General features: G+C 35.7%; 2 protein-coding genes across 8 annotated transcripts in view; one reads left to right on the top strand and one right to left on the bottom strand.

Moving 5' to 3' along the window:
• The window catches only part of SLC17A1 (solute carrier family 17 member 1), a 41,186-nt gene extending 23,894 nt beyond the window's left edge, over positions 1 to 17,292 (top strand). Inside the window, exons 11-13 of one of the 3 annotated variants that reach the window (XM_032462616.1) lie at positions 1,864 to 1,954; positions 8,998 to 9,134; positions 17,040 to 17,292. In XM_032462616.1, coding sequence (XP_032318507.1) covers positions 1,864 to 1,954; positions 8,998 to 9,132 — 226 coding nt within the window. In that variant the 3' untranslated portion in view covers positions 9,133 to 9,134; positions 17,040 to 17,292. Of the gene's footprint in view, positions 1 to 1,863; positions 1,955 to 8,997; positions 9,135 to 13,005; positions 13,091 to 17,039 lie in introns of those variants that run through there. The other 2 variants (XM_006182190.3, XM_032462617.1) reach the window with 2 other exon arrangements.
• Positions 2,511 to 21,974, bottom strand: part of SLC17A4 (solute carrier family 17 member 4) — a 32,445-nt gene continuing 12,981 nt past the window's right edge. The window contains exons 9-12 of one of the 5 annotated variants that reach the window (XM_032462613.1): positions 17,845 to 17,977; positions 17,613 to 17,760; positions 16,657 to 16,747; positions 12,346 to 12,742 (exon numbers count right to left, since the gene is read on the bottom strand). In XM_032462613.1, coding sequence (XP_032318504.1) covers positions 12,419 to 12,742; positions 16,657 to 16,747; positions 17,613 to 17,760; positions 17,845 to 17,977 — 696 coding nt within the window. In that variant the 3' untranslated portion in view covers positions 12,346 to 12,418. Of the gene's footprint in view, positions 3,753 to 12,345; positions 15,268 to 16,656; positions 16,748 to 17,612; positions 17,978 to 21,974 lie in introns of those variants that run through there. The other 4 variants (XM_006182230.3, XM_032462615.1, XM_032462612.1 and 1 more) reach the window with 4 other exon arrangements.

The following is a 21,974-nucleotide window of genomic DNA, read 5'->3' as shown; positions in this document are numbered from 1 at the left end:
CAAATTAAACCCAAAGAAAGTAGAAAAGAAATTATGAAGATTAGGGCCAAAAATGATACATAAAACCAACAATATCAAAGTTGCTTCTTTGAAAATTAGTAAAATTAATGAAATAAAGAAGATTAATGAAGAAAAATAAAGGGAAAAATTATCAGTATAAGCAATGGAAAAAGTGCATTGTGGTAAGTCTTAGCTCATAATAAAGAAAATAACAGAATATTATAAACAACTTCATTCCAATAAATCTGACAATTTAGATGTAAAGTTCCTCAATACACACAGTCATAAAATAAAATTTAAAAAAATTTTTTTATGGGGGAAGGGGCTTATGAAGGCAAAAGTGACAAGGGCTCACAAAGTTATAAGTGGCCCTGTTCTCACCAAAATCCCAGGAATTCTACTGCTAAAATGAAAAGGGCAACAATAATTACTGGGGACAATTGACAGTTTCTGCCCCAGTCTGCACCTGTGGCTGCTTATAAGCATAAATGTTCTTCTTCACACATTAAAAGACACTCTTCATGTCATTCTAAGTGAAGTAAGCCAGAAAGAGAAAGAAAAATACCATATGAGATCGCTCATATGTCGAATCTAAAAAAAAGAACATAAATACAAAACAGAAACAGACTCACAGACATAGAATACAAACTTGTGGTTGCCAAGAGGGTGGGGGGTGGGAAGGGACAGACTGGGTTTTCAAAATGTGGAATAGATAAACAAGATTATACTGTATAGCACAGGGAAATATATACAAGATCTTGTGGTAGCTCACAGCGAAAAAAAATGTGACAATGAATATATGTATATTCATGTATAACTGAAAAATTGTGCTCTACACTGGAATGTGACACAACATTGTTAAAAAAAAAAAAAGGAGCCTATGGCCATAAAAAAATTTAAAAAAAATAGTAATTTTTTTAAAAAGACACTCTTCAGCTCCACAAAACGAGCCAACTCAAATTTCTACCTGGTGACTGCATACAGCTCCACAATCCAGGGACTCTAGGTCCAGATGTGATGCTTCTCAGACTAGAGACTCATAGACTAGTTAACAAGCTATATACTCCCTCCCGTATTCAGCATGTAAAGGCAGAGTAAGAATGGAAGACCCAAAGAAATAAAAGACAGAACAAAACAAACAGAAAGCCGCCACTCTCATAAAAGGGAAAAGGTAAAAACACAGAACTTTTAATGGTGAAATCTGTTGGGCAGGAAAGGCAAAGACTCCCTGTCCTGGACAGAAATAATTTCTTGATCAGACACGGGATCCTGCTCTCCAAAATGCACTTCCTTGTTCTTTACAGCTGATGGATTTGACCCATACTTTATCTATTATTCTGTGTGGCTTCCCTGCTTTTGTAGCTTACCTTCTGCTGAGGTTGGTTTTGGCACTCAGGACTGGCCAGTCACAGTGGCTTGTAAGCAAGTTTCTGGTATCCTTGCCTGAATAATGGGAGAAATCACTGGGGCCAGTAGTTCTGGGACTGTGAGAATAGACCAGGTGAACAGAGTCCTTCTTTGTGTTAATCCCAAACCAGTTCCTATTTCCAACACACATCACCTTTGGAACTTCTTAACTGTATTCATAGATTTTCTAACTCTGCTGGCTTTCACTCTAATATGATCTCATTTTCTCAATATATTGTTATTCTTTACTGCTAAAGCCAACCTTTCTGACTCTGTGGTGCAACCAGAAATTTACTTATATCCATATATTTTTTCAGATAATTTAATGAAATTTGAGTAGGGGGAAAGGGAAATTTAGGAAGGCAAATCAAACCTCTCTTAAACCTCATTTCACTAGGTTTTTCCTGCAGCATTTTTATTACTTTACATCTGTGTGTTATCATTCATTTTTTATAGATACTATGGATTTCTTAAAGGAGTTACAAATTTACTTGGAATGACAGGAGCACTAATTTCTACCACTGTGACTGGAATGATTCTTAGTCAGGTAAGGAACATCCAGACATGGGTAGTTATTTTTCTAATATTAATTGTACAGAAAAAGAGGGTAATTCAGACCAAAACAAATGCAGAGAAGACATTGGCAAGAGGTGAGTTATGAGTTTTTGTGTCACATTAAGCTTGGTCAAATCAGGCATTTCCTCCAAACTTACAGATAATACAATTTCTTTCTTGTTGTATGTCAATTAATTGTACTGGTAACTCTTTAATCATTGATTATTGAAACAAAAGTGGACCTCTGTGATTTTTTAACAATGAATGTGTGCCTTGATCAAAACAGGTAATTGACTGGGCCAGTGGTAATATAAGTTACAAGATACAGTTTTGTCAGGAAAGGAATGACAAATCGGGAACAAATAGATTTTAAAAATGGACAAGGTTATCTGAAATTCTCCTCCTAAGAATACTTAGAATGCCTTATTTGGTGCTAAAGGAAAATAAATACGAGTCTAGAATTCTATAATCTATCAAAAAATTCATCATCAAAAATTAAGTTTAAGTTCATCCACTTTCACACAAAAACAGAGAATCCAGCAAAAGTAGACTAGCACTGAGAGAAAAACAAAAGTTAGTTTTTTTAGGGAGAAATAAAATTATCCCATATGGTAGCTTGGAGATGCAGAAAGGAAAAGAAGCAACAGAAATAATAAATATGTGGATGATTCTAAAGGAATATTGTGTAAATTGGTAGTATCATGTAAAGAAACCGCAGTTCCCAAAGCGGCTTGCCTAGTGGAGGCAAAACCAAGATAGTTACCCAGGTGATAATTGGAAACATGTCCACATTTCTCAGCCATCACATTTGTTCTGGCTTTTCTTCTTAAGCCACAGGCAATTTACTCATTAACCATTAATACTAAGTTTCATTATTATTTGTTAAATTGGTTTGTCTTTGGCCAGGATTGTTGTTATGATGTCTCTGTTCCAATACATCTGAACATGCTTTCTCCAACACACTATATACAAATGACTGTGCAATCTTTGCCAACATAATTTGATAAATTCTGTGGTCCCAGATCTAATAATATATTTTCAGAAAAGTTTAAATACCTTATCAAATTTTAACAATCATGTTAAATGCATGCTTATCTTGGAAAAAAAAAAAAAGTAAGGGGAATGTTCAGAGGTGGAAAATGAAGGAAGAGCTTGATTCCAGAGAGGTAAATGACCATCAAAGCCACTGGCTGCCTTGGAGAAATTGCCCATCCTGGGTGGTCAATAGCTTCAGATGCAGTGGACGAACAGAGGGTAAGAGGTAATATCTCAAAACCACTTATAAAAGAAGAGTCAGAATGAAAATACTGGTATAAATCTGTAATCCCTAAGGACTACAACCACACACCACTACTACCATGTAACTCATATATAAACTTGGGTTTCTTTGTAGGAAAACCTAGAAGCTGAGAAGTAGCAGTGTGCAGGCAGTTCCTCCAAATGCTCCTTATCCCATGACTTTAGCCAAGGAGAGATAATTTGCATTCACCATGGCCATATTTCCCATAGAGAAGAACCCTCCACCATCATGTGCTTTGGACTTATCGTATCAGAAAGGCCAGAAACATCACCACAACCATGGAAGCTCTCTGATCAGAGAGGTAGCGTCACTTGAAAAGGAGAACTGTAGGAAACCAGAATGTGTTTTCTCCTCTGATCATGGAGCCCACTCAGCCTGTCCTTCCATTGAACTCAGTCAGACCTGCTGAGCTGACTCCCCCGAAACGTGGCTCCAGAACTGTCAGAAGTTATCTCTGTCCAGTGAGGAAACTTGCCTTTCTCAGCTTCAGCTACAAAGGGAAAGGAGAAATTGAATAAAGACTCTTCTGACCATATGAAACAATAAGCCAATTTTCACAAGAGTTTATGGCCCAAATTCAAACTCTGTTGGCTCCAAATGCCATAAGCCAAAAATTGAAATAATGTGGCATGTGAGAGGAGAATAAAACCCACAGGATCAGATCCTCAGAGCCAACCCATCATAAAGCTGTTGACAAAACAAAAGCTGCTGTAGCTCAAGGGAGACATTAAGGCACAAATGAGATGTGGAGATGAGGATAGCCCCTTCTTAATGATGCATGATTCAATTCGATAGGAAGAGATGACAATTATAAATTTGTATGCACATAAAATACAGTATCATCTTACATAATAATAACAGAACTTCTGGAACAAAGGACAAAAGCATAGTTATGGTGAAAGATAACTATTTCTAATAATTGTTGCAGCAAAGAGAAAAAAAAACCTATAGAAATATAAAATTGTTGAACAACACAGTTAATATTCTTGACATATATAGAACATCCCACTCGATAACCACAGAATCCTCATTCCTTTCAAGGTTGCCTGGAACATTCACAAAAACTGACTACATACTGTGTCACTAAGTGAATTTTAGCAATTGTAACAGGACTGGAATTACACATAATATATCCTCCAATTATAATTAAAATATGACAGAAATCAGAGACAAAAAAAGATAATTAGAAAAATCCATGCATATTTTGAAAATAAGAAATACATTTCAGATTTTCAGCTGCTTATGTTGACAAGTTCAGTGGTTTGGCTCAGTTCTCCCACTGAAAACAAACAAAAAATTAGATTCCAAAGGTTCAATATTCTAGACTATGTTCCATGCCAAAGTACAATAGCATCAGAAATTAATAGCAACAGGGTATCTAAAATGATTGCATATGTTTATAAACTAAACACCGTAATAACTAATTATTAGGTTTAAGAGAATATCATAAGGGAATTCACTAATATTTAAAACTAGATGACAATGAAATTGTTACATGTGCAAATATATTGGACACTAAGTGTAATTTATAGTCTTAAGTTTATTTATAAAAGACAAGAAAAAACATCTAAAAATAAATAAGCTAGGTATTCAACTCCAGAAATTGGGAAAAAATGCAAACCCAAAGAATAAGGATTGATACAATAAGAGTAAAAGTAGAAATCAATTCCATAGTTAATAAAATAGTACTGAAGGTACACAAAACCTAAAACTGGTCATTTGAAAATATTAATAGTACAGATAGACTTTCTGGAGCAAGATAAAAGAGAGAAGATTCAAATAAAGAAAATACTAAATGAGAAAGAAAGTTTTTCAAAGATGACATAGATTAAAAGCTAAGGATATTCAGAACAACCCTATGCCAAAAAATTGGCTGAATGTGTTCCTAAAAATATAGAATTTACCAAAATTGCTCAAGAAAAATAAAGACCTTGAATGGACCAATAAAAATTAAAGATACTGAAATAGTATTCAAACATCTCCCTATCTCCCAAAAGACTAACTCAGGCCTAGTTTGCGTTCCAGCTGTTATACCAAATTTTCAATGAACAATTTTATCCTATCCTATACTATTTATGCCAAAAGTTTAAAAAAATTCTGAAAGAAATTGAGGCTAGTATAATCTTAATTCCAGAATCAGCAGAATTAGATAATAACAATGGAAGAAAAGAAAATTTTAAGTCTGTATTACTTATGAACTCAGATGCAAAAGTCCTAAAGAAATTATTAGTTAGCCAAATCCAAAAGTATATGAAAAAACAATGCATTATGACAAGATAGATTTTATCTTGGTAAAGAAAATACGGTTTAACATAAGAAAGTTTGCCAGTGTAATTCATCACATGAGATCAATGGAGAAAAACAAAACTTATATGATTATCTCAACTGGTGCAGAACATTCCAATAGCTACGCACGATTTTTTTTAATCCTATTAGCAACCAGGGAGGGGATGGAACTTCCTTAATTTGTAAATTTTTATGTACCAAAATACATAGGTTATTTTTGCACAATGAAGAAACTTAAGATGTAGTCCCTTTAAGGTGACAAATGAGAAAAGGACGCTCATATCTACAACTATTTATCAACTTTTTAACATTGTACTGGCGCTCCTGGATACTGTTTTAAACAGAAATAAAAAGAGATTTAAGAGTCAGGAAGACTAAAATAAAGCTTCAATTTCCCAATGCTTCTATGATTATTTACTTAGGAAAACCAACAAAATCAATAAAAAATTAAAAATATAAAAAGTAAATAAGAATAGAGCTTAGTAAGTTTGCTCAAAACAAAATCAACATACTTAAATAATAGCATTTATAAACACCAGAAATTAAATAAGATACTATTCACAGTAGTAACAAAAGTTATAAGTATCTTGGAATTAATGCAACCAAAAATGTGCAAGATCATAATGGAGAAATTTTTTTAAATTCCTGACTTTATAAAATGCTGTTACTAAAACAACATGTAGACTTATAAATAACAAAATAGAGCTAAAGTATAAGAAAAAATAGTGTATGTAATCTGGGAGAGACTGATGGGAAATCCAAGTATTCTTTTTTAAAAAATGAATTCAGAGACTATAGAATTCTTCAACTTTATTTTAAAAAATTTTTCTTTTTATTGTGGTCAAAAAAATAACGAAAATATACTCTCTTAACTATTTTAAGTGTACATTACAATATTGTGTAGGTAGTATTGTTAACTACATGCACACTGTTGTATAATAGATCTTTAGAACTTTGTCATCCTGCATGACTGAAGCTCTATACCCACTGAACAACAACTCCCTGGTTCTCTGCTTCCTGGACCCTGTAATTTTTTTTTTAAATGTAAAGATTAGTATTAAATTTTTTGGTATGTGTGTTAAAATAACAAGTAAGTGTAACCATTAAAAATAGATATAGGGTGTGTCTCAAATCAGGAGAGAGAGGAAAACATGGAATTAAAAAAAAGCAAAAGCAAAAATCCCTCAATGTGAAAGAAGGGTAAGAAATGGGATGAGGGGGGTAGGGGGTAGGCATAAAGGTAGAAAATAGGACAAATTGAAAGCATGAAGAGAGATGGTAGAAATAAATCCAAACATACCAGAGATCACAATAAATATAGATAGACTAAACTGCAGTTAAAGGACAAAGTTTGTAAGACTGGTTTAAAAACAAAAGCCATTCATGTGCTATTTATATATAAAATACATACCTAAAATAAAGACATGGAAACATTTAAAGTTGTAAGGACAGCATAAAAAATGAAGTAAACATTAACCAAAGAAATATAGTGTTATTATATTATCAGGAAAAAAAGTTTCCTTTAAGTAAAAGTACTAGATACAATGAGAATCGGCTACTTAGGGGCTTACAGTGTGTATTTCTCTGGCAAAACTATCTTGTTCAACTCTTAACTCAGCTACTTACAAGCTGTGTTATCAGAAACATTTCTTAATTTAAGCCTCAGTGTCTCCAGCTGGCTAAGATGACACAGAATGGGGCTAAGGCAATTATCAAATTAGATAATGCATATGAGTGTCAGATGTTTGTGTTCAATGCATAACAGCTATTAGTATTTTTATTCTTATATCCTTTTAAATCAGGAAAAATAGAACTATGTTTTCTATCCTATTGTTTAGCATTCTGAAAGAGGTTAGCAAACACAACTGTCAAGAATATACAATGTAAATGCAGAAGGAAAATATTACGTACAGAGAATGTGATTGTCTTCCTGGGGGGGAAAAAACCCCAAAGTTAGGTAGCATGCTGTGGAAAAATCTAAAGCATCATATCTACCAATATTGCAAAATACCTATGGGTATTTTGAAAACTGTGCAAAGTCCATATGAAGAAAACTGTGCACTTATTGAGCAACATCAGTGAAAATATGAGAAAGGAGAGGAATATTAAGTTTCTAGGAGACTTCAATTCCAAATCACAATGAATTCTATTAAAATTATCACAGGCTTTATTATTAATCATTAAATTTCTAAGCACATCTTGATTTTTTTCCCTTCACTTTCTTTTTGCCTATTACCTGTCAAATTTGGCATGTTTTAATTATAGAAATCACTATAATTAAATATATTTAATGTCTAATTTGGCAGGAAACATACTGTTTTATTTTTTCAATGTCTACTCTTAATTATGTTTTAAATGAAACTGAAGATGATTTGGTCAAGTTCTGAAAAAAAAATGCATTTTGTATAATAAAGTTTCACTTCAAACCAGAAAGGATGGATTTTTTTAAAACATAGTAGCAAACCACTTGTAGAAAAATAGTTACATTATGTTCTCATATTTACCCCCAAGTTAATTCTAGATGATTACAATGTAAATGAAGAAAGGAAACAATAACTATACTAAAGTAAAATAGAAGTTAATAATTATTTAAACTTTAAGCAGGGCATCCTTCAAAAGCATGACACCAGAAACCAAAACCCCGATCACGATGCCTTACACATTTAATTACATAAAACTTAACCTCAGCTGATTAAAAGGTACAGGGCAAAATGGTAAAGCAAATCTGAAACATAACAGAAATTTCACCTTTGACTGTGGATGCAGAAAATACATTACCTGTGCATAGAATCCACCAACATCTTAAAATATATATGACATCAGGATTATGTAGACCATTTTCTATGAAAGTAAAAATGGCTCTATTTATTAATAGAAGTCTATTAATGAAATTGATCATATTAATAGGCTGAAAAAGAAAATGTGTCAACCATTTTCATAAATAAGGAGAAGGTATTTGATAAATTTTATTCCAAAGCATTGCTGTGTATGTAATTAACCACCAAGGTATTCAAATTTATAGCAGCAAAAAAAGTGAAAACCAGCTTAAATATAAAGAAACAAGGGGTGCTTTTATGAATTTTATAAATCTAAGCTCTGGATTGCTAATCAGTAATGGTTATGATACAGTCATATATTTCCTAATATGCAAACATGTTTATGAGATGTTTCCAAATGAAAAACCATATGCATTCTTGGCTTTAATACTGTGTATATATAATGTCATTTTTATACATGAAAAGTTATATGTATATAGGCATAGATAAAAATGTAGAAAGACAAATAGTGATTATCTTTGTAAAGTGAAATTATGACATCTTTTGTTCCTTATGAGAATGTATAAGGGACCTGCATTGAGACTGTATTAATTTTAATATTATATTTTAAATGCTATAAAACCCAACAACAAGACCAATAACTTATAATTACTTTGCACTTTAATTCCTCAGGATTCAGAATCTTCCTGGCTTAAAATCTTCTTGCTGATGTCATCCCTTAATGTGATAAGCCTAATTTTCTACATTATATTTGCTAAAGCAGAAATTCAGGACTGGGCTAAAGAAAGACAAACCACATATCTCTGAAGGTAAGAAGTGGTCAGATTAAAGACAGATTTTGAAACTGGGGATACAGGAGAGAGAGGAATTGAAGGTGGCCCCTGAGCAAACCGTGGTGCTGCTGACTGAGATGGGAAAAAATAAGGGGTGCAGGTTTGAGGCAGAAGAGGGGACCATATAAAGTCTGAAACTATCTGACATCCTGATGGAGACTGGCATGCAGCCCAGCAGATGCACTGCTCTAGAATTCTGGGGAGCTGTTGGGGCTAGAGGTATAAAGTTGTGAGTCTGGGCCTCTTTAACATTTAAAAGTGAGTAGGAAAAGGGGAAGCTTGCAAGGGAAACTGGGAAGGGCCTTTGGTGAAGTGGGAAGAACAGTGGTATCTCAGAAGAAAAGTGTAAAAGGTGGGAATGAGTACCTGTGGCAAATATTATCAAGGGGTAAAATCACATAAGGTCTGAGAATTTACTGATGGGTTTGGCAAGAGTTACCTTAAAGGTGATCCTGACTAGAATGGTTTTCAAGTGAATGATGGAGACAAAGGGTTCAAAGGAAAATCTGATATTGTGCCTTTCTTCTCCAAACTCTATCAGTGGTAAATAAACAGTAGGAGAAATGTCTCTCTGTAGAATTAGTTCAGCTAATACATAAATAAGAATTGATAGATGTGAAACATCCCCATTTTGCAAACCCCAGTGAATTAAGAGATGCAGACATTGTGTACATCCACAGCTGTTAACATCACAAAAACACATAGAGACACTGTGTGCATCCTGATGAAAGAACACACCGCCACCAAGGTCTTGCTAAGAAAATCAAACTGAATGTGATTAAGCCTCTGCATATAGCTACCGTTTGGTAACAAATACAGAGAATAGGTTAAACTAAATCCTAAGGGTATCATCAGCAACTCCAAACCTTGGAAATATTACAGTCAAAAGACTCAGATTCTTTAACAAATGAATTATAAGGAAAAAGAAAAGCAGTGGAGGGGGTCATTTCACTTAGTATATGTTTCTTACAAAGGGTAGATAGTTGGGTTCAGTGATTTTACCCACTCTCAGAGTTGTCTATGTTGGATGAGCATAATCCAATTGTGTTTATTATAATTACAAGTATACTTCATTTTTTTCTGTCATTTTATGTTATATTCCCTTAAGAAAGCTCCTCCTCCTGCCCCCTTGCCTGCCTCTAGTAATTCAGAAGGTTTAGGGAATATTTAAGTTTGGGTTGTGCTTACACTCTTAATTAAATCTTCTGTGAAAATATACTCATTTTCCATTAGCATGCTATATTCTTTATCTGCCTTCTTTTCCCTTCCAAAATACCTAACATATTTGACTTTTCTAATTACTTTTCTTTGGCTAGGACCAATTCTCCCTGAGCTTGTAATTTTTCAAACATGGTTTAGGTAGAATTTCTTCAATTTTCTTGTTTACCTGGTTGCTGTTTCCACCTTCCCATCAGGCTGGGGCTAAAAGTTTAAATTCAAAGTTGGTTTCTTTTTGGATTTTGTGACTCTATTGTATGCTTTTAACTTGTGGTTACCCTGTTTTTTCAAGTATATTAACCCATTAGTATACCTGTTTACTTTAAGCTGATAGTCATATAAGCTCAAACATATCCTAAAAAGAACAAAAATAGTACCACTCTATCTTGATTACTGTTGCTTTGTAGAAAGCTTTGAAGTGTGAGTTCTCCAACTTTATTCTTCTTTTTCAAGACTGTTTTGGCTATTGTGGGTCCCTTGAATATCTATATTAATTTTAGAATCGGTTTGTCAATTTCCATAGAGAAATCAGCTGGGAATTCCAATAGACATTACATTGAATCTGTGGATCAATTTCTGGAGGTTTGCCATTTTAACACTATTAAGTCTTCCAATCCATGAACATTGGACTTTTTCACTCATTTAAATCTTCTTTAATTTCTTTCAAAAATGTTTTTTATTTTTCAGAGTATAAATCTTACATTTCTTTTGTTAAATTTATTCCTAAGTATTTTATTCTTTTTTTATGCAACTTCTTTTCTCAATTTTTATTTTTATTTTATTTATTTATTTTTATTTATATTTTATTGAAGTATAGTCTGTTACCATGTGTCAATTTCTGGTGTACAGCATAATGTCCCAGTCATGCATATATATACATGTATTCATTTTCATATTCTTTTTCATTAAAGGTTATTACAAGATGTTGAATATAGTTCCCTGTGCTACACAGAAGAAATTTGTTTTTTATCTATTTTATATATAGTGGTTAACATTTGCAAATCTCAAACTCCCAAATTTACCCCTTACTACCCCATTTACCCTGGTAACCATAAGATTGTTTACTATGTCTGCAAGTCTGTTCTTTTGTAGATTAGTTGTTAGTGTTCTCTTTTTTCTTTTCTTCAGATTCCACATAAGAGTGATAGCATATGATATTTTTCTTTCTCTTTCTGGCTTGCTTCACTTAGAATGACAATCTCCAGGTCCATCTATGTTGCTGCAAATGACATTATTTTATTCTTTTTTTATCACTAAGTAGAACATTCCCTCACACCATACACAAATATAAACTCAAAATGGCTTAAAGACTTAAACATAAGACAAGACTCTATAAACCTCCTAGAAGAAAACATAGGCAAAACATTCTCTGACGTAAATCTTAGCAATGTTCTCCTAGGGCAGTCTACCCAGGCAATAGAAATAAAAGCAAAAATAAACAAGTGGGACCTAATAAATCTTATAAGCTTTTGCACAGCAAAGGAAATGATAAGCAAAACAAAATGACAACCTACGAAATGAGAGAAAATATTTGCAAATAATGCGATTGACAAGGGCTTAATTTCCAGAATATATAAACAGCTTATTAATAACTTAATAACAACAACAGCAAAAAACAAACAACCCAACCCAAAAATGGGCAGAAGACCTAAAGTAGCAGTTCTCCAATGAAGACATACAAATGGCCAATAGGCACATGAGAAAAATGTTCAATATCGCTAATTATCAGAGAAATGCAAATCAAAACTACACCCCTCACATCAGTAAGAATGGCCATCATTCAAAAGTCCACAGACAATAAATGCTGGAGAGGGTGTGGAGAAAAGGGAACCCTCCTACACTGCTGGTGGGAATGTAGTTTTGGTGCAGCCATTGTGGAAAACAGTATGGCGATTCCTCAAAAAAACTAAAAATAGACTTACCATATGATCCAGCAATCCCACTCCTGGGCATATATCCAGAGGGAACTCTAATTTGAAAAGATACATGCACCCTAATATTTATAGCAGCACTATTTACAATAACCAAAATGTGAAAGCAACCTAATGTCCATCGATAGATGACTGGATAAAGAAGTTGTGGTATATTTTTAATGCAACTTTAAATGAGATTAGTTTGATTTTTGAATTATTCATTGCAAATATATAGAAGTATGACTTATTTATATTGATCTTGTATCCTGAAACCTTGCTAAGCTCATTTATTAGTTCCAATAGTTCTTCTAGTGGATTCCTTACAACTTCTACTGATTTCCAGATAAAGATCAATACACCTCTCCAGTCCCACAGTGCTCTGTGTGCTCTTATAGGGAAGGAAAAAGTTTTCCCTGTTCCTCTTAGGGTCTCTGGTTGGATCTGAAAATTAAACTGACAAAAAAAAAAAAAAAAGACAGATTAACAGGAGGAAAAGCATATAACTTTTATTGAATTTTTACATGTATAAGGGAGTTTTCACAAGAAAATGAAGACCTGAAGAATTGACCAGAGCAGGAAGCATTTATATCTTGTAGACAAAGAAACAATGAATTTGTGAAGAGTTGACAAGACAAAGGGGTTTGGGCTAGGGGTAGGAAGTGGTAAAGAAATGACTAAAAAGAAAAAGTTTAGTTTAATAAGTTTTCTTTGTACAGATTTCTTGGCCCCCAGTTCCATGACTCTGGTGATAAGACTGTCTTCCTTCCTTCTGGTACAAGGGAGGGCATCTTCCACATGGGAGTTCTGTGACCAGGGACAGAGGTCAGTGGGGCCTTCCTGCTTCTGCTGTTTTTCAAAAACTTTGGCTTAAGATCTCTAATATTCCAAAGTGCCATATTTAGGGGTAGCATGTCCTGAACGCCACAACTCTACATACTTCCACAGCCTCCTCACAATGAATTTGTGAAGGCTTCCCTTATTCTCTGTACTCTGGTCATAACTGATTGCTCCCTCTTGCCACCAAACCTTTGCTTATTCTGTACCCTCTTCTTAGAATGTTCTTTTCATCCATTTCCTGCATTAGTTAACTATCACCCTTCAGATTTCAGCTTATTGAAACTTCATAGTCGGGGCCCTCCATCACCCTCAGACTCGTGCATATGCCCTTATCATTCACATTCATAGCCTGGTGTCCTCATTATTTCATTCCATAGCCACTGCATGTTCATTTGTGTGGTACTTTGATTAAAAGTCATCCACCCTCCTGAGATGTTGAGCTCCCTAAAGCTATGTCTGGCTTTAGTCTCTGCCATGCCCCGTGCTGTATGTTCATTAATGTTTATTTAGTGCTCAATGTTTTTGCTCCTTTTCATGGCCCTCATGCTGCTCACATGGAAGCTTAATGAAAGCAGATACACCATACACACTCTCCAGACATTTGAAATGGGGTCAAGTCAGCATAGGTCTCACATGCATTTTTGGAAGACATGTTAGGTTAACAAGATGAATGCTGAATGAGAGCCACTGAAGGCAGGTGAGATTCTAATAGAGGAAGAAAGGAAGGGCATCTGAGATGTGAGTGGCAGCATGAACAAATGTTTGAGGGGTAACGGGGAAACTGGACAATGTCTGTTTACCAAGATGCAAGTTTTCACTTGCATGATTCTGGCTTCCTCTTTTGCTCTGGTGAGAAACTGCCCTCCAGCCTCTGATGCTTTTATCAGAATAATTGAAGGAAAATTGTTTCTCTGCTCACAATACTTCTGACACCAGATGTATGGTTTCTCCACACCAAGCAGTTCTCCAGTTCTCTGTGGACCCTGACTGGCTGTCCTACAGTTTAATTCAATTCTGACAGTAATTACCCAGACACCAATCAAAGTAGTGGGTGCCCAAGGTACCCATACTTCTGTTTGATTTAGCCTCAGAATTGGGGGTTCCTATAACCCCCTCATCAGGTTTGATAATTTGCTAGAATGACTCAGAACTCAAGAAAACTTACCCTACTTTTACCAGTTTGCATAGGAAAGAGTGTAACTCCGGAACTGCCAAATGGAAGAGGTGCACAGGGCAAGCCATGTGGGAAGAGAGGCAGGGCTTCCATGCCCTCTGTAGGGGCACCACTCTCCCAGCCCCTCCATGCACTCATCAACCCAGAAGTTCTCAGAACCTCACTGTTTTATTGTGTAGGCATAATTGACTAAGTCATTGGCCATTGAGGAACAACTAAATCTCTAGCCTGTTTCTGCTCCCTGGACATGGGATGATGGAGCTGAAAGTTCCAGCCTTCTAATCACACCTTGGTCTTTTTGGCAGCAATCCCCCATCCTGAAGCTACCTAGAGCCCCCAGCCACCAGTCATGTCCTAGTATACCAAAAAGACACTTTCATTCCTTCAGAGAGTCCAAGGATCTTAGATGCTCTTCTGTCAGGAACAAGGGACTAAGACCAAATATTTTAACAAAAGATGCTCCTATCATCCCTGTCACTCAGAAATTACAAAGGTTTTAGGAGCTCTGTGCCAGAAACTGGGGATATAGACCAAATATATATTTCTTCTTATGTCATAGTAACAGTGAAAAGAGTAGAGAACACACAGAAATTCAGACACACTTATGCTTTCAGGAGCTCACAGTCAAATAATTAACCTTCCTCTCCCCATCCCCCATAAACGTTCCAGGCAGAACATTCAGTATGACATAGCCAAGGCCTCTGAGAAGATAGTGGAAACAAAGTCAATTCAAGTTGAAAGGCTCATTATTTAAGCAGGCATGAAAGGGAAATGGCTACAAGAGCAAAGAGTGAACACCTAAGCACTGGTGTCTGGGGTATTACTAGATTTGCTCACAAGTGGGTGAATGCCTTCTTTTAGCCCAGTCCTGCACCTCTGCTTGGGCAAAGATGAGGTAGAAAACCAGGCCTGATATGCCCACAACAGCTGCAAGCAAGAAGACATTTCTCCAGCCAAACTCTGAATCCTGGAAGTAGGAAACTAAAAGTTATTAACAGTCTCCTAGTTCTCGTTCTTCCTGGTTCAGAAAGGCTCGGGACTATGTCCTACTGCCCCCACCCCCAACTCTGCCCGTACTATGTCTCTGGTTGTTTCTGGAATATACAGGTTAATTTCTGGTGCCCTGGCCTTCCCCTCTGTTGCAATGTTCCTACTCCCTTGATAGCCATTTGTCTTGCTCATTTGCTTGCTTCCTGTCCTTGCTTAATGTTACTTTTTCAATAAGCCCTTCCTTTACCACCCTAGTTAAAATGGAACTCCCACCCCCTCTTATGTGCCCCGTTCTCCTCTCCTGCTTTATTCTTCTCTTAGCCCTTAACCATCATTCAATGTACCATGTTTTTGTTTAGTTCATTAACTTTCTGTGAGTTCCTTTCCTACAATATCAACTTCACAAGGACAGGGATTTTTGTTTTATTCACTTAAATGGTGCATGGCACATGCTAATGTTCAGTGCGTATTTATTGACTGAATGAAGAGATGAATGAGTGAGTGAGTGAGTGATGAGGGAAACAAGGGCAGGTTGAGAATTTCCATTTTAAACAGTCATTTCCTGACAGTGTGTTAGTCAGTAGCCAGAAGAGAACTGAAGCTTAAAAAAAAAAAAAAAGAAAGAAAGAAAGAAAGAAAGGACTTGATATCAAAAAGAATACCCTTTCTTTGTTACTTTCATTCATTTTCCTGACTTGCTGGGGGAAACCACAGGAAATTGAAAGAATGAGTCCCAGGTGAATGTCATATACATCTTTCTTAATGTAAAGTCTGTATCAGTATGATTCTTAGGAAATGCTCGAGTTATCAGATGAATTTGTTTATTATGACAACTTTAAATGTTTATCCCAGGTTGGAAGGCTGTAGGAATATAAAAACAGTATGCAATGCAAGCAATACTGGTTAGAGGAATTTCTGCACTAACCACTGATGAGCATATATGTAAGGTGCAGGCTGCTTCTTCGTTCTGTCATAAGCTTAGTGCCTCGCTCATTGGTTCTGTAAATATTTGTTGGGTTGCTACATAGCGTGACCAACTCTTTCTGAATTGCCTGGAATTTTCAACGTTTTAGGATTGGAAGTCCCACATCCCAGGAAAAACCCTCAGTCCCAGGTAAACCAAAATGGTTGGCCATTCTATGTAAGAAATGCCATGAATATTGCTAGAAAATTTGATGATTAGCATGAGAAATTCATCTTCTAAGAGCTCATAAAGCATAAACTCATACAATTGACCATCCTCCCTCACTCCACATCCTAAGCATGTGATAATTTCTCTGCACAAGTTGAGCCTAGGGTAAGAATGAGAGATGACCTTTCTAGGTAATTCTTGTGACTATCATACACATCAGAAATTTGACCTTACCTGCTCAATGAGAAATCCAGCAACAGTGGGAGAGATGGCTCCCGCCATGTACGAAAATATTTGTGTTAGTCCCCTGAGTAAGGCACTGTACCTGGAGGGAGAGAGAAAGTGAGAGAAAAAAATATTCCTGTGTAAGCAAGTGTTTAATCTCAGCTGATCTTTGCAACTCTGTGCTTATCTCTGAAGATTCCTGGAGGACCCTTGGTCAACCCTGAGTGAAATGTACTGACTAGTGATTAATATAATCCAGTGCAATTCTCTGGGACTTCCAAGGGGCAATCTGCATTAACTTGTCAACATTCTTTATAAAAAATATACAGATTGGTGGTTGGCACCTAGTTTGTATGTTCTTTTGGCTTCTGCTCTGGAGCCTGATCTTTCAGCCTTGTTTTTAGGTATAAAAGTCTCCTCTTTGGATGAAACATTGGCTTCCCTGAGACCAAAGTATCTCCCATGTAACTTGGTGGTTCATTATCTGAAGATGAAGTATGTCCTATTGACTACGAACAGTCTGTGGACAGTCCCTGGGAGCTACGTTTGGAAGTCTTAGTCATCTCTGATATTTGTCTATATCAGAGGTAAATTTTTCTCCTGCTATCCTGTATCCTTTACCTCTATTAAAGCCTTACATGAGAATGCCCTGTGAAGTTTCATGAGTCTTTTCGGTGACCCAGCCCTGTGTAACTGCTGCATTCCCCAACATAGACTGGTGAGACTCTCCCCTGGTTGAATTGTAAGTGTGGCCACTGACTCCTATTTTCATCTGGAAAAACTAAGCTTAAAGTGGTTGGCTAGCTTTGGGTCCCTTCCAGGAATTATTTGGATGTAGGGCTGGTAGTAACATTTCTTGTGACCCATTGTATATATCACTCACATTTTACCCATGTGTCAGAGCAGGTTTAGGGATGCTGGACCTGAACTGAGCTTCTGTGAGGATTAGATAAAGGGATCCCTACCGAGGAGCGATATCCAAGAAGCTGACAAAGGCTCCTGATTGGATGAGGCTTTTGATGACAGAAGACAGCATCAAGAATACCATAGTGGTGCTGAAGCTGGATCTGACCCAAAAAAGGGACACAGAGAGTGCAGCTGGAAAGAGAACCCCTGGGGCAGGAGGACAAACACAGAGTGAATAGGAAGCTGCCCTGTGCATCCCATATCCACCCCTGTATCCACCTTGGTTCTTACCTATGGTGGTGAAGAGTTTCCTGATGGTAATGAGTTTGAGGATCTTTCTGGAGAGGAGAAAGTCTGCCAATAGACCTTCAAGGACAATGAAGATAGAGGCAGAAGCAAAGGGCAGTGCTGACAGGATCCCACTCTGAGAATGAGAATTGAGGTGAGGTACATGCCTCACTAACCCCACCATGACACAGATTGATCCCTGGATTGATTGTCTACATCTATAGCGTTTCTTTTATACATATCACCTTTAATATAAATTCCAGTTACTGGAATGAGCCAATATAATTTTAGTGCCTGAGGAAAAATATGCCTATAGTTCAGGTGGAAAAAAAACAGACTAATACTGTCTTCATATATAAAGATCATGTGGAAATTGATATTGAAAAGAACAAAACCCATCAGAAAAATAGGATACGAATGGACAGTTTACAGCAAAAGAATAATAAAAGACAGCAATTTGGGACCCACTTTACCTGAATAGTGTGGTGTTGGCCACCAAACCAAAGAGAAGCCCTGGTTCACAACTGGCTCTTGCTCTGACCCTTCTGCCTCCAGCCCTACCTCCTACCCCAGTGATAGCTGTCAGCACACCCTGGGGGAAGAGTAACTCGTCCTCACACCAGATCCAGCTCTCCTACCAAAGATCCTGGACCCATGCAGACTCTATAGGTATGCTTCCACAAAAGGATGCCCCTCCAAGATCAGGATAGGTAACTGTTTCACCTAATTTCATAGAGACAGAGACAGTTAAGCAAAATGAGGAGACAGAGGAATTTAATTCAAATGAAAGAACAAGAGAAAACCCCTGAAAAAAACAACTAATGAAAGAGAAATAATGTACCAGATAAGAGTTCAAAGTATTAATAAGAATGCTAACTGAATTAAAGAAATGAATAGATGAACACAGAATTTTAACAAGGAAGTAGAAAATATTAAAAAGAACCAGCCAGAACTGAGGAATACAATAACTGAAATGAAAAACACATTGAAAGGAATAGCAGGCTAAGTGATACAGAAGAATGCATATGTAATCTGGAAGAGAGAATAATGGAAATCATTCAATCAGAGCTGCAAAAAGAAAAACAAATTTTTTAAATGAGAAGAGTTTAAGAGATCTCTAGGATAACATTAAGCAAACCATGATTCCCACCATAGGAGTCCCAAAAGGAAAAGAGAGAGAGATAAAAGGGTCAAAAATGTATTTGATAAAACTATGGCTAAAAAAGTTGCCAAATACGAAGAAGGAGACAGATATCCAGGTACAGGAAGCACAGAGGGTCCCAAACAAGATGAACCCAGACTCACACAAAGACATATCACAATTAAAACAGTGAAAGTTAAAGATAAAGAGCATTATAAAGGCTGCAAGAGAAAAACAGTCACATATAAGGGAACCTCCCTAAGACTATCAGCTGATTATTCTGTGGAAACTGCAGACCAGCAGGGAGTGGCATGATATATTTAGAGTGCTGAAAGAGGAAAACCTGCAACCTAGGATGCTCTACTCAGCAAGATTATCATTTAGAATTGAAGGAGAGATAAAGAACTTCTCAGACAAGCGAAAAACTAAAAAGTTAATCAATACTAAATCTACACCCTAAAAATTTTAAAGAATCTTCTCACAGTGGAAAAGAAAAAGCTACAACAAGAAGAAAGACTCTATGGGAAAGGAAATCCCACTAGTAAAGGAAAATAGATAGTAAAGCCTGTGGATCATTCACTTACATAGGCTAGCATGAAGATTAAAAAACCACAAATTGTAAAATCAACTGTAAATAAACAGTAAAGGGATAAACATGAAGATGTAAAATATGACATCAAAAACACAAAATACAGAGGAGGGGAGTAAAAATGTGGATATTTTAGAACATGTTTCAGTTAAATGACTACCAGTTTAAAACAAGTAGATGTAGGTAAACATACACTAACCTCATGGTATCACAAATCAGAAACCTACAATAGAAACAAACAAACAACAACAAAAAAAAAAAACCAAGAGAGAAAGTAACACAAGCATATCAGTAAAAAAAAAAAAATTCATCAAATCACAAGGGAATAAACTAAAAGAAAAAGAACAGAGAAGAACTATTAAAAACAACCAGTAAAAAAAAGTAACAAAAAGGCAGTAAGTACATACCTATCAGTACTCACTTTAAATGTCAATGGACTGAATGCTCCAATCAAAAGGCACAGAGTGGCTAACTAGAATAAAAAACAAGCCCTATCTATATGCTGCTTACAAAGAATCACTTCAGAGCTAAAGATGTATACAGATTGAAAGTGAGAGGATAGGAAGATATTTCTTACAAATGGAAATGACAAAAAAGCAGAGGTAGCAATACTCATATGAAACAAAACAGACTTTAAAACAAAGTCTATAATAAAAGACAAAGAAGGGCATTATATAATGATAAAGGATCAATACAAAAAGATATAACACTCTAACACACACGCACCTAACATAAGAGGACCTAAATATATTAAGCAAATATTAAGACATAAAGAGAGAAATTGACACTAGTACAATAATAATAGGGGACTTTAACACTTCCCTTACATCAATGGGCAGATCATTCAGACAGAAAATCAAGAAGGAAACAATGGTCTTAAATGACACAATAGACCAGTTGAACTTACAGGACATTCCATCCAAAAGCAGCAGAATACACATTCTTTTCAAGTGCACGTAAAATGTTCTCCAGGATGAATCACATGCCAGGCTACAAAGCAAGTTTTAACAAACTTAAGAGGATAGAAATTATATCAAGCATTTTTTTCTGACCACAGTGGTATGAAACTAGAAATCAATTACAGGAAGAAAAATAGGAAAAACACAAACATGTGGACACTAAAGAACATGCTACTAAAAAAAAAAAAAAAAACCAATAGGTTAATGAAGAAATCAAAGAGGAAATCAGAAAATACCTTGAGACAAATGCAACTGGAAACACAGCACTCCAAAATCTATGGGATGCAGCAAAAGCAGTTCAAAGAACAAAGTTTATAGCAATACAGGCCTTCCTCAAGAAACAAGAAAAAGCTCAAATAAAATACCTAACCTGCTACCTAAAGGAATTAGAAAAAGAACAAAGCCCAGAGTCAGCAGAAGGAAGGAAATACTAAAGATCAGAAAGGAAATAAAAGAGACGAAAAATAAAATAGAAAAACAATATAAAAGATCAATGAAATCAAGAAAGGATAAACATAATTGACAAACATTTAGCTAAGCTCAGTAAGAAGAAAAGAGAGAGGACCCAAATAAACAAAATAAGAAATGAAAGAGGAAAAATAACACCCAATACCTCAGAGATACAAAAAAAAATCATATGAGAATATTGTGAACAGTTATATGCCAATAAATTGGACAACCTAGAAGAAATAGACACATTTTAGAAACATACATGGATTTAACCAGGAATAGACAATCAGAACAGACCAATCACTGGTAGCTAAATTGAATTTGTAATAAAAAAAAAATAAATAAACTCCCAGTAACAAAAGTCTAGGACCGAAAAGCTTCACAGGAGAATTCTACCAAACATATAACGAGGGGCTAATACCTATCTTTCTCAAACTATTCCAAGAAAATTGAAGAGGAGGTAGCATCTCAGTTTCATTCACTATTACCCTGATACCAACACTAGACAAAGGCACTACAAAAAAAAGAAAATTATAGGCCAATATCTCTGATGAACACAGAAGCATATATTCTCACCAAAATGTTAGCAAACCAAATTCGACAGTATATCTGAAGCAAATGAAAACACTAATTGGAAAAGATACATTCACCCCAATGTTTATAGCTGCATTATTCACAGTAACCAAGATATGGAAGCAACCTGTGTCCATCAGCAGATGAATGGATATAGAAGTTGTATATATATTTACAGTGGAATATTAATCTCAGCCACAAAAAAGAATGAAATTTTTCCATTTGCAACAATATAGATGGACCTAGAGGGTATTATGCTTAGTGAAATAAGTCAGTCAGAGAAAGATAATGTATGTTATCACATATATGTGAAATCTAAAACGTAAAATGAATGAATATAACAAAACAGAAACACATACACAGATATAGAGAACAAAGTAGCAGTAACCAGTGGGGAGAGGAAAAAGAGGGGGCAAGATAG

Source organism: Camelus ferus, chromosome 20, assembly GCF_009834535.1.
Source record: "Camelus ferus isolate YT-003-E chromosome 20, BCGSAC_Cfer_1.0, whole genome shotgun sequence".
Classification (NCBI taxonomy): domain Eukaryota; kingdom Metazoa; phylum Chordata; class Mammalia; order Artiodactyla; family Camelidae; genus Camelus; species Camelus ferus.
Note: the sequence above shows the minus strand (reverse complement) of the source record. Positions and strands in the feature narration are given on the sequence as shown.